Consider the following 21268-nt stretch of genomic DNA (forward strand, 5'->3'; position numbering starts at 1 on the left):
CCTCAACACCCACTCACTATCCCCACATGGTGTATCCAGGGCCAGTGAACATCATGGGTAGCTGAGATACAGAGAGACTATGCTGATGAGTACACAGGTGAAGGGAGATGTTTTGGTTTTTTTTTTTTTTTTTTTTTTTTTGGTGCTGGGAATCGAACCCGTGGCCTTGTGCTTACAAGGCAAGCACTTTATCAACTGAACTATCTCCCCAGCCCGAAGGGAGATGTTTATGCAGTGCCAGCAAGCATGTGGTTTTTGTCCATTCATCCCTGCTTGCTGGTGTTTCTGTTGTAGGCTATTGTAAGTTCAGTGAGGCTATTCTATCATCAGCCATTTATTCAACTTATTATTTTCCTTTTCCCACAGACCTCATTGAACCTGTTGCAAAGCCATCCTTCACAACCCATGTGCATCATCTTCTTTAAGTTCGATCCTCACCCTGTTTCCAAAAATGCGTACAGGTAACACTCTAGCTCTGCATCTGTCATGCTCTGATGAATCTGGGATGCCTGGCTGGTTCTCTCCCAGCCCTGTGCACCACATGCAGGAGGGGCAAGAGCAGGTCAGAGAGCATGTGGACTGGGCCCTGGATGACTGAGTCCTGGGTTTAATCTCCAGCACCTTAAAACGAACAAACAAACAAACAACAACAACAACAACAAAAACTAAATCACTATGTTTGCAGTAATTTGATATCTGTCATAGAAAACCTAGAAAGTTCAGCAAGATAACATGATCACACTATCACATAACCACCATCTTTTTAAAAAACGTTGTTTTACACTTTCATGCTTAAGTCCTTTGTTGCCTACAACCTGGAGTGGCTGCTGGACAGAGTGTCATCCCTTGTGGTAGCTTCTGTGGGGTTATCACTGAGGGTCTGATCACTGGATCACAGCACAGGGCACCTGCTGTCTGCTGCCATACCACTCCCCAGGTGGCAACTGATCCACCCCCAAATGGTGACAGACATACCCTTCCATGATACACATATGTACCCACAGATGTTGCACACACTCACCCCCAACCATTGCACAGACACATACCAGATGTTGCACACTCTTACCTCCCTGTAACAGTGTATACTTTCACCTCCAGATGTTGCATATGCTCACCCCTCCCCCCAACTGTGTGAAGAGTTCTTGGTGGTGATGGATAATTAGTGGTTTCAATTAATGGAACAGAACAAAACCAGTGGTTGGCTTGCCATTTGCATAGTCCTTCACCATGGTGTTGTAGCCCTAAGTCCCTGAACACTGGGCATAGATCAACTTTCATCTGCATTGCAGTCCCAAGTGTTGACTGAGGGAGTTACTTCTTCCTTTCATCTAGGCCTCAGTGTAGGTAGTCATCATACTTATTTCTTTCTGAATTATGTATTTAATGAAATCCCAGGCAAGGTAGATCACTGGCAATTCAGCTAAATGCTGACTCCTATGATAAAAATAATCTAGAAATTAATGTTTCTGAATTATTAGGCAAATACATTCCTTATTTAAAAATAGACTGTTGAACATCTTAGGGTAGAAGACTGTTTTAATAAACTTTTCATTTCCTTATTATTATTATTACAATTTTTTCCTTTCCTGGAGTCTTATGTAAGAACTGGCACCCAAAGTCAACAGCCTCAGCCTGACTTTGGACTGCGGAATTTATCATCCTCTCCTTGGGAGTGCTGGTTTTATCTAATGGACCTGCCAGCTACCCCATCCCTTACTCACCCTCAGGGGTCTGGGAAGTGAGAAAAGAGAAGGAACATTCTGTATTTAAGAGAGAACACTTGAATAGACCATGTGGAAATTGACATCCCCTCCCCACCCACATAGGGACTTTTAGCCCAGTCCCTGCTGTGTCTTTACTATAGCTTATCTGTCTCCTCCCACTCAGGAGCCTCCTCTTAACCACTATCCAGACCACAGGCGAAGCAAGGACTGACTTAAGCAGGCCCAGGGACAGACATACTGCCTGTTAGAAGGTGTCTGCTAGGATGGGCCTGGGGCCAGGGAAGGTGGGCACTGCCTCTGTTGCAGAGGTGGGGGGAACTTCTGACTAGAAGAGACTTCTGAGATGTAGTGGGAGATGTAGGCTGGGGTCTGGGTTGAAACTTGGCAGTTGAAGGTGCAAAGGATTTTTTTTTTTTTTTTTGGTTGTGCTGGGGATTCAAACCCTGGCCCTTGCACTTGTGCAGAGGCTTTTGTGAATGTCTGGGGCTTATATCAGGGACAGTGCCACCCCCTCTCTACCCTGGGTGGCACATCCTTGAAACCTGATGCAGCCCTGGAACCAGCTATGTGGATAGGATAGAGAGGGGCCAAATGGGGTGCCCTGAAGGTGGTGAAGCTTCTGCAGGAGACCCAGAGGGCTCAAGGGCAATGCACAGTTCTTGGCTAGACCTGACCCCTCCCTCAAAAGAAACACACTATAAAATATGATGGAGCAGCCCTTGGAAGGCTGCTGTCATTCAGCATACATCCTCAAGTTCCTTTTGATGCATTCTTACATTCCAGGAAGCCCACAGGCTTACTGTGAGTATTCCCAAGAAATGGGACAGATAGAAGAAGGAATGGTTCCCCATCCTCCAGTCTGGGTTCCCAGTATGTGCTTGATGATTCCACTTAGGATCCTCACTTGCCCAACACTTGGTCCTGCTACTGGCTGGGAACTTTTTGGGTGGGCAGGGGCTCTGTGTAGCATGGAACAAGGGTGTCCCATGGGCCTTGGCAGACCTGTCTCTTAGCACTAAGCGAAGTAGACCTGCATCTTTGCCCAGAACCTGTCTATTTCTTGGGTAGGGCCTCTGAGTGCAATCTCCCTGGAGGCTACCTGGAATCTCTGTATACTTTTGTCTGCTATAGTTTTGGCAAGGGCTGGAGGGTTTCTGTCCTCTTTAGGGCTTGTCCCTATTGCTACTCCTTTAAGTTTCATATATTAATAAGAGAAGTTGGGAGTGTAACTTAGTGGTAGAGTGCATGCTAAGCATGTGCAAGGCCCTGAGCTCAATCCCCAGCACCAAAAGAAAGAGAGAATGTGACTTTTCTATTTCAGTCTGAGATGGCCAGTCATACTTTCTTCTCCCAGGTTCATTCTGGCAGCTAACAGGGATGAGTTCTACCACAGACCATGCAAATTGGCAGACTTCTGGGGGAACAACAATGAGATCCTCAGTGGTAAGTCTTATTTCATACTTGGTGGGCAACCATTCAGCACGGCCCCACCCAGACTCCTGGGTTGGCATGAAAGTGCAAGTCCCAGAATGATCCTAATAATGTCCTTACTTCCAAGTGTAAGTGCTAAATGTGTGCATGGATATGATGAATCTCGAGGTCTGGGTCAGTATTAGGTTATCCAGCCCCAGCATTGAGCATCCCTTGAAATTGTCCACCCAGTACTGTCCTTGTGGTTTTACATGCCCTGTGGCTCCTGAAGAAGTAAGTAATCAGTCTATACACAGGAGCTATGCTATTTGTGAGGCATCCTAATTGTGTGTGCATGCACACACATGTATGTTTGTGTCTGCATTAGTGTTTCCGCTTATCTTCTCTTGCTCCAGGGAAGATGGACTGAATTGGTGAAGCAAAGGCTTGGATGGGGCTTGTTTTGTATACTAGAAATATTATCTTTGAACTTTGTTTTAGATTAGGTAAGTTATTACGAGACCATGTTGAGTCTGGGTACATGCCTGTTGATCCCAGTGACTGGAGGCTGAGGCAGGATGATTACAAGTATGAAGACAGCCTGGGCCACTTAGTGAGACTCTTCCTTAAAACAAAATTAAAAGAGCTGGGGATGTAGGTGTCCCTGGGTTCAGTCCTTAGTATTGGGGGAAAGAAAGAGAGAGAGACACACAGTTTAAGCTGTGTGCACGCACTTGAAATGCCATGTACTCAGAGAGGCAGGAACATTTTAAGTTTGAGGCCAGCTTCAGAAACCTAGAGAGAACCTGTCTCAAAATAAAAAGGACTGAGGATGTTGCTCAGTGGTAAAATGCACCTGGGTTCAATCCCAGTACAAATGAATGAAATGAATGAATGAATGAATGCCATTTTGGTCCTTTTGTGTCTTCCGCTTAAGATTTATTTGGTAGGTGTAGAACTCGAGCCTGGCCAGGGCTAATTATTATGTGTTTTTTTCTAATCTGGCTTCTGGGAGAAGCTACTATTCCCTGTGTAAGCACTGTCCCTTCTAATCCTTCTGGTTGATTCTTTTCTGGCTTCAGTTTGTGCACTGATTAGAACTCTGGTGTTCTCTGTGTGTCTGTCCTCTCTGGTCTTTTCATGAACTCTCGCTGCCTATGTCTCCCCCAATTCTCAGTCCCTGCCCTCAGCTGGGGGACTCTGCCTATCTCTTTCTGGGTCCCCACCTCCCCTTTTCTGGATCCTGGGGACTTTCCAGTCATAGAACTCACCTCATTTGTTTCTTATCTCTCATCTCCTTTATCCTAAAACCCATTTTTTTTCACATATTTTATTTTTTGGTTATTTTATTCAGGAGAGAAAAATCTGAACCCTGTTGCTTGGCCAGATGGGAAAGTCTTGTTCATTTTTAAATTATGGTTTGTAGGATTTCTTTATGCATTCTGGATTTGAGGGTTTTTTTTATTGGTAAATGTACTGCTTACTCATTTCTTCAGTGATTTCTTCTTTCAGAAGATTTTAGCAAAATGCAGTTTATCTACTCTTTTATGGTTTGTTCTTTTTGTGTTGTATTTAAGAAAACTTTACCTTCACTAAGGTCATAAATTGCTTTCCTCTGTTTTGCTCCCAGAAGCCTTTTGATTTTGGGATCTGTGCTTTGTTTTATGATTTATCTCAAATTAATTTTTATACATTGTAGAAGATAAGGGTTGAGGTCATCTCCCCTCCATCTCTCTGGTTGTTCCAGCATTATTTATTAAATGGATATTCTTTTGCCTGTTAGCATTTTAGTTATATCAGTTGAACATATATATATCCTGTTGATCTATGTGCATCTCTCTCTCTCTCTCTCTCTCTCTTTTTTTTTTTTTGGCAGTGTTGGGGATCAAACCCAGGGCCTCATGCATGCTAGGCAAGCACTTTACCACTGAGCCATACCCAGGCCACCTCTTTGTGTCTTTTTGATGCCAGCACCACACTGTCTCAACATCCTTTTGAGCCAAGTGCAGGGGCAAATGCCTGTAGTCTTAGCTACTAAGGAGGCTGAGACAGGAGGATCACTTGAACACAGAAGTTCAAAACCAGTATGGGCAACAAAGTGAAATCCCATCTCAAAACAACAGCAACAAAAAAATTAGTTCTTTTTACTGAGTCTTAAAGTGGTGTGAGTCCTCTAGCTTTGTTCTTTCTCAGGATCGTTGGGCAATCCCCATTCCTTCATATGTTCATATAGATTTTAGAGTCAGTTTGCCAATCTCTTTGTAATTAAAAAAAAAAAAACCTGTTGCAATTTTGATTGGGGTGGTATCGAATTCATGGGTCATTTGGGGGAAAAGTGTCATGTTAACAATATTGGGTATCCCATTTGGCAAACAACACAGTATACTTCTCTTTGGTCAGCTTGACTTCTTTCTGCAGTGTTTTTTGGCTTTCTGTCTTTAGGTGTCATGTATTTTTCATTAAATGTTTTCCTAAGTATTTTAAAAATCATAAGTATGCATTTTTTTAACACTTGTGAATTGTATATTTAAGTTTTCTTTTTCTAATTCTTGCTAATGTTTATGCAACATTAGTAGATTGTTTTGGGTATTCCTTTTGGATTTTCTTAGTATTATATAATCTTGTCATCTACAAATAAAGATAATTTTGTTTCTTCCTTTCCATGTTTACATTTTTATTTCTTTTTCTGTTATAACTGATCTTTGTTATAAAAATGACATTTTCGTGACTTAGTAAAATGGCCATCTAGTCTAGCAAGGCTCCCTCTCCTGTGACTCTTTGCTTTTGTGGCAGGTGCTGTAGGCCTAACCCAGGGCCTCCTGCATGGTAGGCAAGCACTTTACCACTGAGCACACTCCCCCACCCCTACTCCTGTGTTTTTAAAGGCCTAACAGATCTTGTGGTATGGTCTGGTAACCCATGCAGGACTGACCACTGACTGGGCCTCTGCCAGTTTCCAGTAGATGTAGTAGCCTGACCTGGTTTCTGTAAGGAAGTGATCTCTAACACTGGTTCAAGCATGAGGTATGTTCTATAGAAGTCACAAATGGACTATCTGGTTTCAGGACCCCCTTTGTTGGTGTCATGATGGGTATGGTTGGTGCCCATGTTGCTCTGTAGGGCTGAGTATCACCTGTACCTCTTGTATCCCCAGGAGCTGCCTCACCTTGCAGAGTTAGAGCCATTTGATAGGTTGCGCTTTTAGACCAAGCTGTGTGTCACTGTGTGTCCTTATTGAGTAAGGGAGTTTGTTTCACAGGGGAAAGGAAGGGAGACCAGAATGGGTTGATGCCCCTCATGGTGAGTGTGCTGGTGGTAACACTGTTGCCTGCTACCTGCCATAGGGCTTGACATGGAAGAAGGCAAAGAAGGAGGCACATGGCTGGGCATCAGCACACGGGGGAAGCTGGGGGCACTCACTAACTACCTGCAGCCACGACAGAACCCAGAGGCCCGTGGCAGAGGTAGGTAGGCAGGGCAGAGCCAAGGCATAGTGGGTGGGGTGCGTGGACTGGGGATTAGCAAGGCAGTCAGGAGGCATCCCATGAGGGCTTCGGCTGATATACCCCAACCCCACTTGTTCTGCTTCTGGGACATGTGGCAGAGACAGGAGAGGAGCAAGAAGGGATGGACCTCAGGCATCACCATGGGAGTCATCTGAGACTTGTTTATCTCAGTGAATGAGCTTCAAGCTTGTTATTCCCAAAGTGTCACTTTAAGGGGCTTGGTGGCAAAGCGCTTGTGCCAGCATGTGTGAGGCCCTGGGTTCAATCCCCAGCACTGGATAAAAACAAAATACTACAGTGTCACTCCTGACCACTGTGTCATTGTCCCCAGCCTCTTGAATGTTTGCAGAGCAGATGTCTGCCCCAAGATCACACATATTGTTCCCACTGAAGTTTTTTCCTTTCATGCTGAATTTCCCTTTGGGGATATGGTAGAGAAAACTTTTTTTAAATTGAAAAATCAGAGTTCTTGATGTCAGCCTCAGTCGCAGCTCAGTCAATGAGGTGTGACTGACTTCAGTTTGTGGGACCCTTTTTCTTCCTACATCCTCATGAAGGGGCTCCACTGCAGTATTCCCAGGAAGATAGGCTCACTCTGTTTCCTCAACCATGTGTGTCTGTGCCCTGCCTACAGGAGAACTTGTGGCCCACTTTCTGACCACTGATATGGACAGCTTGTCCTACCTGAAGAAGGTCTCCACAGAAGGCCACCTATACAACGGCTTCAACCTCATAGCAGCTGACTTGAGGTGGGTCTGCCAGCAGGGGAACAGTAGCACTACCCAGCACTACCTTGAGGGCCATGTGTTCAGCTCGTTGGGAAGCAGGATTCCATTCCACCAATCAGCTTGGCAGCCTTTCCTAGACTTTGCTTCCAGTGGACTTGGCAGACATTCTGAGGACCTACCCTATTTCAGATCCACCAACTTGGGAACTGAGAACAAGGCTGAGGGCTTCCTGTGATAGTGAGGCTTCTTGCTTCCTGACTCAGGAGAATGAGGTGGGGAGCTGGCAGTGTAGGACTGTGAAGGACCTCCTGTGTGGAGAGGCCTGGCTAGGTGCCGCTCCCTTCCCATAAGAAGGCTCCACAATGCATACTATGGCAGCCCTAACCAAATACTATGCTCCCAGGTGACTCTCATATAATTGAGATGTAGCCATAGGAACTGCAGAAGTTTTGTATGTTTTGCCTTTCAGTGAAGGGAGCATCCTTCTTCCTGTGCTCCCCCTTCCCCTCCTGGATCCTCTTCCTTCCCTCTCCAAAGCCCAGAAACCAGTGAATGTTGTTAGCCTAGGGGCTTCCTCCAGTACAGACAGATAGTGAGGGAGGCCATTAGTACCCTCTGGTTAGCCCATATTCAGATGCCCATCCCGAGGTGCTTCATTCCATGAGGGGAGGTCAATGGATCTCTGGACTCTTGAGCCCCAGGCCCATTATTCCTTTGAGCATCGATTTCATGTGTCATTCTCTGCCCACCTCTGTCCCACATGAGTAGACATACTCAGTGTGGAGGTTGAGCAAGCTGTAGTAACCTATAAGAGGAAGGCCCAGGGTAGAGGCTGATGATGGTTTTGCTGGCTAGAGCTCTCCTCCCTGCTGACCTTCAGCTTCTGAATACCAAGTCCATGTGCTCTCTAGGCTCCCCACACTTGGTTATCACACTCAGTAGTTCCATGCTTATCTGACCCAACCCCAAGAAACCAGACTAGTAACTATAATGCTGGTGGGACTAGGTGCTCAGCAGTTGCGTTGAGTGTCCAGGGAACAAGGGAGCTGTGCTCTGAATGGATGTATGATCAAATGTGAGGTGTGGCTCCTGCAGTTGTGGAAAGTGAGGGCCTATATCTTTGGGAGCCTGAGTAGCACTTCTGGTTCCTGGTTCAGGGCATGCCATCTCAACACTGCACAAGAATGCTGACAGTGGCCAGAAGAGTAGGTCAGGTGGAAGATGGAGCCAGCCCTGTTGGTGGGTGCTGAAGAAGAAACCAAGTCCTGTTATGGGTCAGGCCCTTCTTTTGCCTGGCCTGTGTTGATACTAGCATCAGCCCCAGCATCTATTTCTGTAGGTCCTTAGGCAAAAAGTTTAAAAGAACTTTTACCAGCAAACAAAATCTCTGAAGTTATTAACCAAACATCTTGAAGAAATTGCCAAGGATTGTAGTGAGAAAGAATGTGAAAGAAATGTGAACACAGACTAGGGGTTCTAGATGGCTGTGTGGACTGGGGGCTGGTTGGAGAGTTGGGGGGGGGGCGTTCTACCTGGTAGCATCATGAAGCAGGAAGAAGGGCAGGTACTCATGTCTGCCCTTTGCTCTGCATTTGTCTATATGGAAGACAAGGGTCTCCTTGTCCAGTTTTTTGGCTTGGGAAGATGTCTCATAGGTCATAAAGAGTCCCTGTTTATTTATTTGAGACAGGATCTTGGTCAGTTGTCTATGTGGGCCTCAACTCACAATCCTCTTCCTTCAACCTTCCAAGTAGCTGGGATTACAGGGGAGTCCCTCTTTAGTTTCCATAAAAGGCATTCTAAGTTCTAGCAGAAAGACTTACTGAAATATTGAGGAACTGGGATATCTTCAGCAGTGGAGCAGTTTAAACTATTTTTAAAATGTGCAGTCAGTATGTAAAAGTATATTTTCATATGATATTTTGTTGAGAAGCCTATGTCACCCTGAGGACAACTGCCCAGGAACAGTTTGAGATGAACTGTGGAGGTGAGGACCTTGGCCCCCTGTAGTGTTCTGGTGTTTTTCAGGGTGGGGCTCAGCTCTGCAATTGTCACCACATACCTGTGCTATGAGGCATTCAGCCAGCCAGGAGGGTCTTTTACATGCTGCTGCCTCCCAGGCTGGTATTACCCAAGGTGAGCTAGGAATGTACTTGTGATGTTAGACAGGAGCCAGGGTCTCTATGACTCTGCCTTCCAGTACCCCAGCCTGGATAAAGTGGGCCATTGTTTTTATGCTGGCTGCCATTGGGGCTCTGGGAATAGGGCCATGAGATCAAACTGGGTAATGTGGTGGCAGGATACCCTGTGGCTCCCATTTTACCTTCTTCTCCCCTTCCTCCACCCACAGCACAACAAAAGGAGACTTGGTTTGCTACTATGGAAACCGGGGGAAGCCTGAGCCCATTGTCCTGAAACCAGGTGAGTCTGTACTGGGAGCCTGACAGAGTAGGGGGCTGCTCTTAATGCAGGGGACACCCTGTACTTTTCAGAGACCAAACTCCTTTTGCAGTACTCTCCTGGGACTTTTTGACCATTTGATGCCTAATGGTCTGTACAAGATTGTGGCCCATATCTGCCACAAGAGAGCCCTGTACCCTCCCTGCCACCTTCCTTGTGCTTTTCCTACAGAGTAAGACTGCACTTGCTCTGAACTTCCCACCTTAGCCCCAAAACCCAGCTGGTGACCCCCAACCCCATCTCACAGCCCCATCACCAGCCCCACCTCATAGCCCCATCTTTCTCTCAGATCCTTTGGGCTATCCCACCCAGGCTCCTCCCTGGGACCTCTTCCCTGATGCACAAACACCACACTCCAACTTCTCACAAATACATATCTCCTGCATCTGGCCCTATGCCTGGCCAATGTCCTTGGAGACTTGTCTCTCTCATCATCTGCCTGCCTCACCCCTGTACCCCACAGCACACTCGACCTAGATAACCCCTCACCCTCTAGCTACATCTTTGCCTAGGCTGGGCCTTCTGTTGCTCTACTCTTCTGTTCCTTTCCTCTTTATGTATTATGATTTCCTGGAAGTCTCCTTTTCCAGCACCCCTCCCCATAATTTGGGCAGAGAGTGTTACATTGCCTTCCCTGCTATAAACCACTTTGGGAAGAAGGAGGTCTGGGTCTTCAGGTCTGGAAAGTAGCACAAATGGGGTCTAGCACAGTATACCAGGTGAGCAAAACTACTGGGACCAGAACCCAGGCTTTAGACCTGCTTCCTCCCTCCCCAGCTTGCTGCTTGAGGCCTATTCTCATTCATGATATCTTGGGACTGTAGACCTCAGACACCTACTCTGGTCCCTGTATCTGAGCTGTTAGCCCATATCTGATGACCTAGCCCATGGATAGAGTATCAACATTCTTGTCATCACCCTCATCCCTGCCTCTATGAGCTCTTTTGTAGCACAGTTTGTGTGTTCCCCAGGTCCCAGGGATTTTCTTTGCAGTTGGCACCAGTCACTAAGTGAGGTTGTAGGACACAAGTCATCCATTCCCATTGGGGGTTAATGGTGCACATGCCCGCTGGCACCCATTCCTCAGGTGGGGCTCTGTGCCAGCCACAAGGTGCTCTGGAGCCACAGCAGGACCCCAGCTGCTCTCTGTGATGCTAGTTTTTCCTTTTCTCACCTTAGAGCCATGGGGACCCAGAGTGGGCCCAGCCAAGCTCCCAAGAGCTGGGTGATGCCTAACCAGCAGCAAGGAACAGGGACATGGTGCTCAGGGATCCTGGGTTTGGGAAGAATCATTATGGCTCATCTTGTGACTGTTCTCACCATTTTGTTTGCCTCAGTGTCTCCCATCAGTTCAACCTTTTTGGGATTTGGGTATGTGGTGAGGTAGGTTTGTACCCTGGAGTCAGTCTCTCCTTCCACATTTTGTTGAGGCTGTCCTGAGCCAGTGATTTCCTAGCAGAGAATTGGAAACCAAAACCCCAAAGGATGGAAATAGCTTCACTTCTCTTTTTAAAAACATTGGCCCAGAGGCCTTTGCGGAAGCATCTAGAAGCTTTTTCTTCTCAGCGTGAGACCCCCTGACTGGAGACACTTGTTTTCTGCTAAGTCATTTTTGATAGAAATTCTTCATCTACCTCCTATTTTTATCCCTGAGTCTGCCCCCATCTGATCTGCGTTCTTCCTTTACTTTTTTTAGGAATTGAACCAGGCACCTCATGCCTGCTAAGTACACATTCTTACTACTGAACTATACCCCCAGCTACTGCTTTTCCTTTTTTTTTTTTTTTTTTTAAACAGGCAAAGTACAGACTTGTCAAAGGTGAAAGTGGAAGTAGCATTCCATTAGGTGGAAAGTAAAGGTGAAAGTAGCACTTTGTAAGGTGGAGCCGAGTGGGCTGAGTAAGAGAGAGGCTCATGGCCCAGCTATCATTTTTTACAATAACAGTTTTACTGAGATATGGCTCACATGCTGTACGGTTCACCCATTTAAAGTGTATCAAATTCAATGCATTTTAGTATATGCACAAGATTATGCAACTATCACTACTAATTCCAGAAAATTTTCATCATCTCTCAAAGAAGTCTCACATCCATTTGCACATATCCTCCTTCCCCCTTGTTCCCCAGCCTCTGGCAACCTTTATTTTATTTATTTTTCTTTTTGGTACTAGAGATTGAACCCAGGGGCACTCTATCACAGAACTATAACCCCAACCCTTTTTATGTTTTGAGATAGGATCTTACTAAGTGGCCCAGATTGGCCTCAGACTTGAGATCCTCTTTCTTCAGCCTCCTGAGTCTCTGGGATTATAGTTGTGGGCTACCATGTCTGCCCCCTGGCAACTTTTAATTTGCTGTCTCTATGGACTTGCTCATTCTGGATGTTTCATATAGATGGAATCATGTACTGTGTGGTCTTGGGGACTGACTTCTGACTTCTTTCACTTACTTAATGTTTTCAAGATTCATCTTGTAGCCTGAAACAGCTTGTTGATTCTTTTTAAGGCTGAGTAGTACTGTATGGATATATATTTTGTTTCTCTATCTACCCATTAATGAATACTTTTGGCTATTGTGAATAATGCTGCTATGAACATTTGTTTAAAGTTTTTGTGTGGACATGTTTTTACCTCTCTTGGGGTGAACAGTACAGACACACATACATATACCTTGTAGTGGAATGGCTGGATCATGTGGTAACTTTGTTAGCTTTTTGAGGAACTTCTAAAATGTTTTACAAAGCATCTATACCATTTTACATTTCTTTTTTAAAATTTTTAAATTTGTAGATGGACACAATACCTTTATTTTATTTATTTTTGTGTGATGCTGAGACTTAGAACCCATTGGTCACACATGATAGGCAAGCACTGTACCACTGACTTATAACCACAGCCCCCCATTTTACATTTTACATTTCTAACAGCAATGTAAAAGGGTTTCAGTTTCTCTGAATCCTCACCAATACTTGTTATTGTCTTTTTTTTTTTTTTGCAGTGCAGAGATGTAGATGCTGGGATTGAATCCAGGCCTGGTGCTTGCTAAGCTCATGTACTAGTGAGCTGCATTCCCCAGCCTTCCTTCTTTGTGTGTGTGTGTGTGTGTGTGTGTGTGTGTGTGTGTGTGGTGTTGGGGATTGAACCCAGGGCTTCAACACATTAGGCAAGAGCTCTACTGCTGAGTCATATCCCAGCTCTGGACTCTTTTTGATTATAGCTGTCCTAGCAGGTATGAAGTGGCATCTCATTGTGGTTTTTATTACATTTGTCTGGTGGTTATTGATGTTGAGCATATTTTCATGTACTTTTTGGTCACTTTTTCTGCAGAGAAATGTTTATTCGGGTCTTTGCTCATTTTAAAATTTGGTTCTCTGCCTGGTGCAGTAGAGCATGCCTGTAACTCAGAAGGCTGAGGCAGGAGGATCCCAAGTTCAAAGCCCAGCAACTTATTGAGGCCCTAATCAACCTAGTGAGACCTTGTCTCAAAAAAATTAAAAAGGACTGAGGATGTGGCTCAGTGGTTAAGTGCCTCTGGGTTCAATCCCCTAATGAATGAATAAATAAATAAATAAAGAGGTAATAAATAGGTTTTCTCTTTGAGTTTTAGAATTTCTTTATTCTAACAATGTGACAAGTCTCTTAGATATTTGATTTGCAAAAATTCTTTCCCATTTCATGGATTTTTTTTTTTTTACTTTCTTGGTATCTTTTGAAGCACAAAGCTTTAAGTTTGGATGAAGCCCCAACTATCTATTTTTTTCTTCTGTTGCTTATGTTTTTGCTGTCTTATCTAATAAGTTATTGCCTGATCCAAGGTTATAATGTTTTCTACTCATGTTTTCTTCTAAGGGTTCATAGTTTTAGCTCTTTCATTAGGTCTTTGGTCCAATTTGAGTTAGTTTTTCTGTATGGTGTGAGGTAAGATCAAACTCCAGTCTTTGCCTGTGGCTACCTAATTTCCTAGCTCCGATTATTAAATTGCCTTCCCAGTTGCTCCTGAAGGAAAAAACACAGTGACATCAGGGACTGGCAACTTGACTGTGGGGGCTCGAGCAGAGCTAGGGCAATCTTCCTGGACTTTACTGGAACTGGAGCTGCTTCAGACTCTGCTTCATTGGTGCCTTATCCAGGATGCAGAGCTGTGTGCTCCCTGACCACCTGGACCTCTGGAGAAGAGGCTCTGAGGGGCTTCTCTCCCTCAAGTATGTGTCCCTCACTTTTGTAACATGAGAAACCCTTTCTCTTTTGGTCACACCTTCTATCACCACTTTAGAACTTCCTTGTTCTGAGAAACTATAGCTCAGAGTCCTTGTATTGAGTCCACCTGCTCCCTTAGCTAGGAACCTAGCCAGTATACAGAGGTGGGTCAGGCTCCACCCAGGCTCTCCATGTACCCACTGGCTGGAGCTGTCTTTGTCCCCACTGTCTAGGATTTCCTAACTGTTACGTGTGTCAGGACCTATCATGGTGGGTGCCCTCCTGCCCTTGGGTTGCTGGTTGTGCCACCCTTGATTTTGGCAGGTAACCCTTATATTGTAGCTTATAAATGGATGCCCATTAGAGTTCAGGTTTTTTATTCTATGTTAGTCTGTCCACCTAGTCCCCTAGGCATCTGTACTTTGTGAACTCTCGAGGTTGCCACTTGCCTCTGCCCTGCCTTGAGTTCTGTACCCCTTGCTACAGATGAATCAGGTATAGAGTATGAGAGAGAGTGTCAAGTGTGGGGGCAGCTTGGATGCAATCTGATTTGGTTTTGCTGTCACCTGCTATACCCCTGTCATCTTTTTTTTTTTTTTTTTCGGTACCAGGAATTGAACCCAGGGGTGCTTAACCACTGAGCCATATCCCTAGCCCTTTTTATATTTTATTTCGAGATAAGGTCTTGCTAAGTTACTTAGGACCTTGAAAAGTTGCTGAGGCTGGCCTTGAACTTGGGATCCTCCTGCCTCAACCACCTGAGTGATTGGGATTACAGGCATGTGCCACCACACCTGGCTACCCCTGACAATTTTTTTTTGTGTGCCAGGGATTGAACCCAGGGGTGCTTAACCACTGAGCCACATCCTCAGCCCTTTTTATATTTTATTTAAAAATTTTTTTTCTTTGTAGTCGAGATGGACAGCATGCTTGTATTTTATTTGCTTATTTTTGTATGAGGTGCTAAGGATTGAATCCAGTGCCTCACACGTGGTAGGCAAGCGCTCAGCCACTGAGCCCCAGCCCCAGTCCCACACCCCTGACATCTTATGTTGGGTGAACCAGTAGGTGTTAGAAGCTTACTTTGAAATCACATAGTTGGACCTCTGCATGGCTAAACTGGCCTCCTCCCTGCAGGGACCTATGGGCTGAGCAATGCGCTGCTGGAGACACCCTGGAGGAAGCTATGCTTTGGCAAACAGCTCTTCCTGGAGGTTGTGGAGCAGAGCCATGTGCTCCCCAAGGATACTCTTGTTACCCAGCTCCTGGATGTGCTCAACAATGAGGAGGCGTAAGTGGACAGACCCTTCTGGGGTGGCCACTCAGGCTTTGAGGCAGAGAGGAAGGCAGACTGTGCTACCCTAGAGGCCTATGAAAGTAACCAGGGCTGTCTTCTCAGATTCAAAGAGCCTGACAAATAAACTGTCCTTGACCCTGTGCTACTCTCCACCTGCTTCCCTTGATTTCTAGTAAGGGCCTTTGATGATGAGAGATGGGGCAGCCAGGATCCTGTTTACTGGGAGGCTCAGTGCTCACGGAGATCTGATACATGTTGGCCTGAGGCCAGAACTGCTAGGGGTTCTCTTCTGTGTGAGAAGGGATAGTGAGAGATTCTGTAACGTTCCAGATATTTAAGTCCTGAGGGGAAGAACCACAGAATGGAGCAGCGAGAGTCAGCAGGTTTGGGATTAGACAGAGCTTCCCACATGCTGTTCCCCTAGTGACTTTAGGGTTGAACATTGGGCACAGACACACCTGTTCCTGGGGGTAGGGGAGCCCCCTCCCCAACCCTCTTCCTTGCCCATAGGCCTCTGCACAAGGCACCCTCAGATACTGGGCACTTAGGTCTTAGCTGTCCCAGCCAGGGATCCTGGTGCTCATCAACCTGGCTTTTGTCCCACAAGTGGCCCCATCTGCCCCTTCCCCATACCTACCCATGCTATTTTCCTGCCCAGATAACCCAGCATCCACCCCCACCCTGTGGGTCACACTTCCTCCAGTGGACCCTCAAAGGAAACCTCACAGCCTGTGTCCTGCTCTTTTCTCTCTGTCCTCCCACAATTGCCTCCAGGCCTCTGAGCCAGGATTACCCTTCAGCCTCAGAATCACCACACCCTTGGGGGAGCTGTGCTGGCCCAGCCCTCTGCTCAGCTCTAAGTCTACATAGTCCTCAGTCAGTGTGTTATCCTGGGCAGAGCCATGATAGGCCCTGGCTGCCCTTATTGATTACTGTGGCTGTGGTGCCCGTTGTGGTGGCTGGCAAGTCTCAATGCTGGAGTGGACACTTGTCATATGAACAGATGCCCACAGGGCTCTTCTAGGGGCACTAAGAGAATATACATACTATCTGGCTGCCTGGGCTCAGTGATGGAGTCATAAATAGATGGGTGGACAGAGATGTGAGGCATTGTGTATGAAAGAGAATAAACCAACACTTCCCAGTTACTTCCCAAGACCAGAGAGCTCACTAGGAACCTCAAGGCTATAAGCATATTAGGCAAGTCTACCTGGCTACACAGGGTTGTGGACAGGCAGCAGAGGGAATGATGGTCTTTTTTTCTCTCTGTCTTCCAGACAGCTGCCAGACCCAGCTATTGAAGACCAGGGCCGGGAGTATGTGCAGCCTATACTGAGCAAGTATGCAGCTGTGTGTGTGCGCTGCCCCAACTATGGTACCAGGTATGGAGTGGCTGGAGGCGCTGGCTGCGTCACCTTCCTGCCCTACTCTCCAACATCCCAGGCTGGAGTGGGAACAAAGAAACTGAGCTTCCCTATGTTCCATAGCTAGTCAGGACCTGGCTGTTTCCCTAACTGAGTAGATTCCAAAGCCTTTGCCCTGTCTAGACTAAGGGCTACAGAGACAAGCAACTCCCCAGTTAAGGGCTTGCATAAATAAGCATCAATTCCTAGGGGCTCTGTAGATCAGGGCTTGAGGTCCCCGAGGTTTCAGTTGTTTCTAGATTGGAGCCCTTGGACTGCCCTCTTATGGTGAGGCGTCAGTATACAACTGCCAGGGAGCCAGGGATGAGATTAGGGATGCTGCTCCTGTCTGCAAATTCTGGTGGGCAAATGCCCTGGTACTGATACTCCAGGGACTCTCAGTTACATATGTGGAAGGTGGCTGCAGGCTGGTCATTCCTCTGTGTGTGTGTGTGTGTGTGTGTGTGTGTGTGTTTGTACAAACTCTTTCTGTAGGAGACAGGCACTTACAACATGAGGACCCACTGTGGGAAGGGTTAGGCAAGAGGGGAGGAGGGTGCACTGAGTATTTGAGGTAGCCAGCAGAGTTATGGATGGCCTGAATGGTGAGAGAATAAGGGGACAGAGAAAGTGTTCAGGTGGGCAAGTCCTGGGCCCCAAGTGGTTGAGAGTTTGATTTCTTGGAAGAACTGAGTATGGCCAAGTGTCTGGAATCCTGGGGCACTGAGTGTGGAAATGCATGGTCAGCCCATGTGAAGGTGTTGGGCAGGCAGGTGGGGCTCTTCCTGCAGAGGGGAGGCAGGGCAGGCTGGGGATGTTGCAGAGTAGAGGTAATAGGACTCACCCAGTGTGGACCTGTAGGGCTGATCAGGAAGCTTCGATGCCCCTGACAAGCCCTTCCACGTCCTTAAGACTGAGGTTTCTTCTCATTTGTGACCTACTGCAAAGCTGGAGCCAGGTGCCCAGTACAGACTCTACACCTGGTGAATCTTCCCTTTCCTGCCTCAAGTCTGGCACAAGCTGTGACTTTGACAAACAGGACTGGGGGTAAGGGATACAGGGTGAACACTGTCTTTCAGAACCAACACCATCATCCTTGTGGACGCAGATGGTCATGTGACCTTCACGGAGCGCAGCATGCTGAACAAGGACCCCTCCTGCTGGGAGACCAACACCTATGAATTCATGTTACAGAGCTAATCCTCCACTCCTGGGTATGGTCAGCAGGCTCTTGGGAGGCCCTGTCTCAAGGGCCAGTGTGGACAGGAACCTGCCATGGCCACACTGCACTACTGATGACTTGACTAACATCCTCCAGGACCTGAGCCTTCTGATTTGTTTATTATCCATCCATGTCTTGTACCCAGCTCAGGGTCTGCCTTTATGCCAATGGGGAGTTACAGAGTCTAATGTCAGGTCTGGGACAGAACCAGGTGTGCCCTATGTGTGGGAATGCATCTGGGCCTACCTTGTCCACATGTGGAGGCACACACACACATTTAGGACACATGCCCATACACATACACACCCACATGTGCACAGACGCATATAAGCACACAAAGTTGCACTAGTGTATACATATTTGAACACTTGCTCAGGAGTGTACACACACGTGTGCATGCCAAGCAGGCAGAGGAGAACTTCTTACCTTACATACACTTGTAATCAGTGACTCTTTGCTCTGGTCAAATGACAGGAGTAGACTTTTATTTAAATGGTGCCTTAAGTGATATTTAAAGTGGTGCATAGGACACCACTGTGCTTTACTTCCTGACAACCATAACTGCTCCTGAGAGGATATGGGCCATATTTGGAATCACACACGGAGAGGACCAGAGAAAAACTCACTTTTACAATAGAAGCTTAGCCTTATTAGAGATCCAATGGTCCTGTGTATGCCAGAGTCCCATGTGCATTGGATAGTCTTGAATTGGGGAGGTGGCCCCATGTATGCTGGGTGTTTTTTTTTGCACCAGGGGTCCTCCTGAATGGTCAGTTCCATGGTGGAGGATGATTGTGTGTGTGCCAGGGGCTCTTAGGCCTCCACTTACCCAAGTGGGCATTATGGGTTCTGGGTAGGCCCATCTCAGCAAGTGGACTTAGCTACCCCTTGCTGTCTCCCTTCTTGGTATGTCAAACTTCATAGGACTCTGAACTTGAATGTGAGCTGTTGATAATAAAACTTTAAACTGTGGTGAGTAAATGGGTTTCAAGGTCCTTCCTTTGTGTGATAGTTATGACAGGAACTCCTGTGGTGGCACAGATGCCCACATGAGGCTCTTTCTACCTCCTTTTGTCACAGCCTCCTGAGTACCATGATGGAAGCCTCTGGGTCAGGCTATCTGTGGGCAGAGTCCAGGGTGCAAGAGAGCCCATTTATATGGGACCCAGGTGTTGATTACTGGGTGAGCCCACCCACCACCAGAGATTCGTTAGCAGGAGCCCCCAGAGAGAGAGGCATGGGATGGTGGAAAGGGGTAGAATCAAGGGCTAGAGGACAAATAGAGTTACCCTCAGCCCTGGCACTGGGGAACTGAAGTCCTTAGCACTGACAAGCACAAGTCCCACATATCCATTGCTTAGTTCCATGCTTCCTTTTGCCTTTGGAGCTGACCCCTGAGCAATGAGTAGAGTGGATATGGACCTGCACTGGATATCCCAGCCTAGGTATGACAGTTTGCTAGTCCATCTGGGAATGAGTAGAGGTCTGACTTCCCTCTTCCTGTCCCTCCACCCCCCTGGAGTCTGAGGGCCTCCATGCTTCACTTTAAACTCAGAAGAAAAGTGGTTAAGCCAGGCCAGGCTTGAAAGGGACTTCCAGTGGTGATAAAACCCATGTCTAGGCCAAAGGTCTCAAGATCCACATGTGTCTGGCAGTCAGAATGACAGGTTTCCAGCCACTTCCACTGCCAACATTCTCCATGTGCCTCAGTGGGTTGCCCCATGTCTTGTACCCATGTTCCATGCCAGCACTCACCCCAGCCAGGCACACTGCTTTCATGCAGAGCCTCCCCAGATGTTCGTCTCTGCCCTAGAGACTGGGTCTGCCCAGGGAAAGCTTTTAAGCCCTTGTCATGAACCCCTCTGCCCCGCCACCCCTTCCTTACAGCCTAGCCAGGGCTCCCCAATAGCCTCCACCTCCTGAGGTGGTGCTGGGTGCATCACCTTCTTGCCCTAGTCTCTTGAAGCAGCCCAAGATGTAGATTCTATTGTTATGGATTGAGTTCTGTCCACCCCACACCCCCAAGTTGGAGTCCTAACTCCACCACCTCAGAATGTGACTATTTGGAGACAAGGTCTTTCCAGATATAATCAAGATAAAATTAGGCTAAGCCCTAATCCAATGTGACTCTTGACCTTATCTGAAATGAAACTTGGATTTAGGATTGCAGATAGGGAGAACAGTGCTTGAAGTTCTATTGTACCAGAATAAGCCAGGAGTGTACCAGAAGCTGGGAGAGAGACTGGATGATAGCTTCCCTAGAGTGTCCAGAAAGAGCATGAATCTGCTGCCCCTTGATCTCAAACTTCCAACCTCCATAGCTGTGAGACAACAGATTATTATTTAAGCCACTCTATTTGTCATATTTTGTTATGTCAGCCCTAGCAGACTAAAACAACTGTGATCCTTACTACATAGGTGGAGAAATAGATTTGAGGAGACACCTTAATAGTCCTCCACTTCCCAGTGAGGTGGGGAGGCAGAGCCATGAGGCCAGGATGGACAGGACAAGGACTGGTGGCACCTCGGGGGGGTACCTTCTCTGTCAGCCAGTGGTCCTCCCACAGAGGTCTCACCACAATGCCTGGCACCCCTCCTATCTTCACTTTACATGTCCCCGACCCTTTCCAGTGCTCATAGTCACAATTCTTGCCTGAGGGTGTTTGCACTCACGCTCCCCTATGCCTGAAAAATTCCTCCCGTAGACATCCAAACCATGCTGTCCCTCACTTCCTACAGGTCTTTGCTAAAGTCTCTGGGGTGGGGGGGAAGTACCTGTTTAAAGTTATTTGTATTTTTTTTTTTTTTTGGTACCTTAGGCACTGGGGGTATAGCTCAGTGCTAGACTGCTTGCATTGCATGTGCAAGGTCCAGTCCCCAGCACTGCAAAAATAAATAAAGTTGCAGCCTTCCGTAGAGAGCATTACCTGGTGTATACATATTTTTAAAAAACATTTTTTAGTTGTAGATGGACACAATACCTTTATTTTATTTATTTTTATGTAGTGCTGAGGATTGAACCCAGTGCCTCACACACTCTAGGCTAGCACTTTACCACTGAGCCACATCCCTGGCCCTATTTATTTTTTATTTTAAAACAGGGTCTTGCTAAGTTGCTTAGGGCCTCGCTAATTTGCTGAGGCTGGCTTTGAACTTGAACTTGAAATCCTCCTGCTTCAGCCTCCTGAGTCACTGGGATTACACCTGGCAACTTAACCTTTTTCATATAAAAATGATTTCAACTTAATAAAGCAACTAAAAAATAGAGCAAAGAATTCCATTATCTTTCACTTAGTTTCTCCAAATGTTAACAACACAGCTC

General features: G+C 46.6%; 1 protein-coding gene across 6 annotated transcripts in view; it reads left to right on the forward strand.

Moving 5' to 3' along the window:
• Positions 1-18921, forward strand: part of Tango2 (transport and golgi organization 2 homolog) — a 33105-nt gene extending 14184 nt beyond the window's left edge. For 2 of the 6 annotated variants that reach the window (XM_047562844.1, XM_047562845.1), the window contains exons 2-9: positions 367-461; positions 3079-3167; positions 6479-6598; positions 7275-7389; positions 9719-9789; positions 15162-15315; positions 16599-16703; positions 17804-18921. In XM_047562844.1, coding sequence (XP_047418800.1) covers positions 406-461; positions 3079-3167; positions 6479-6598; positions 7275-7389; positions 9719-9789; positions 15162-15315; positions 16599-16703; positions 17804-17924 — 831 coding nt within the window. In that variant the 5' untranslated portion in view covers positions 367-405 and the 3' untranslated portion in view covers positions 17925-18921. The remainder of the gene's footprint in view (positions 1-366; positions 462-3078; positions 3168-6478; positions 6599-7274; positions 7390-9718; positions 9790-15161; positions 15316-16598; positions 16704-17803) is intronic. The other 4 variants (XM_047562846.1, XM_047562847.1, XM_047562848.1 and 1 more) reach the window with 4 other exon arrangements.
• Positions 18922-21268: the final 2347 nt, after the last annotated feature.

The sequence above is a fragment of the Sciurus carolinensis genome, chromosome 8 (assembly GCF_902686445.1).
Source record: "Sciurus carolinensis chromosome 8, mSciCar1.2, whole genome shotgun sequence".
Taxonomy (NCBI): Eukaryota; Metazoa; Chordata; class Mammalia; order Rodentia; family Sciuridae; genus Sciurus; species Sciurus carolinensis.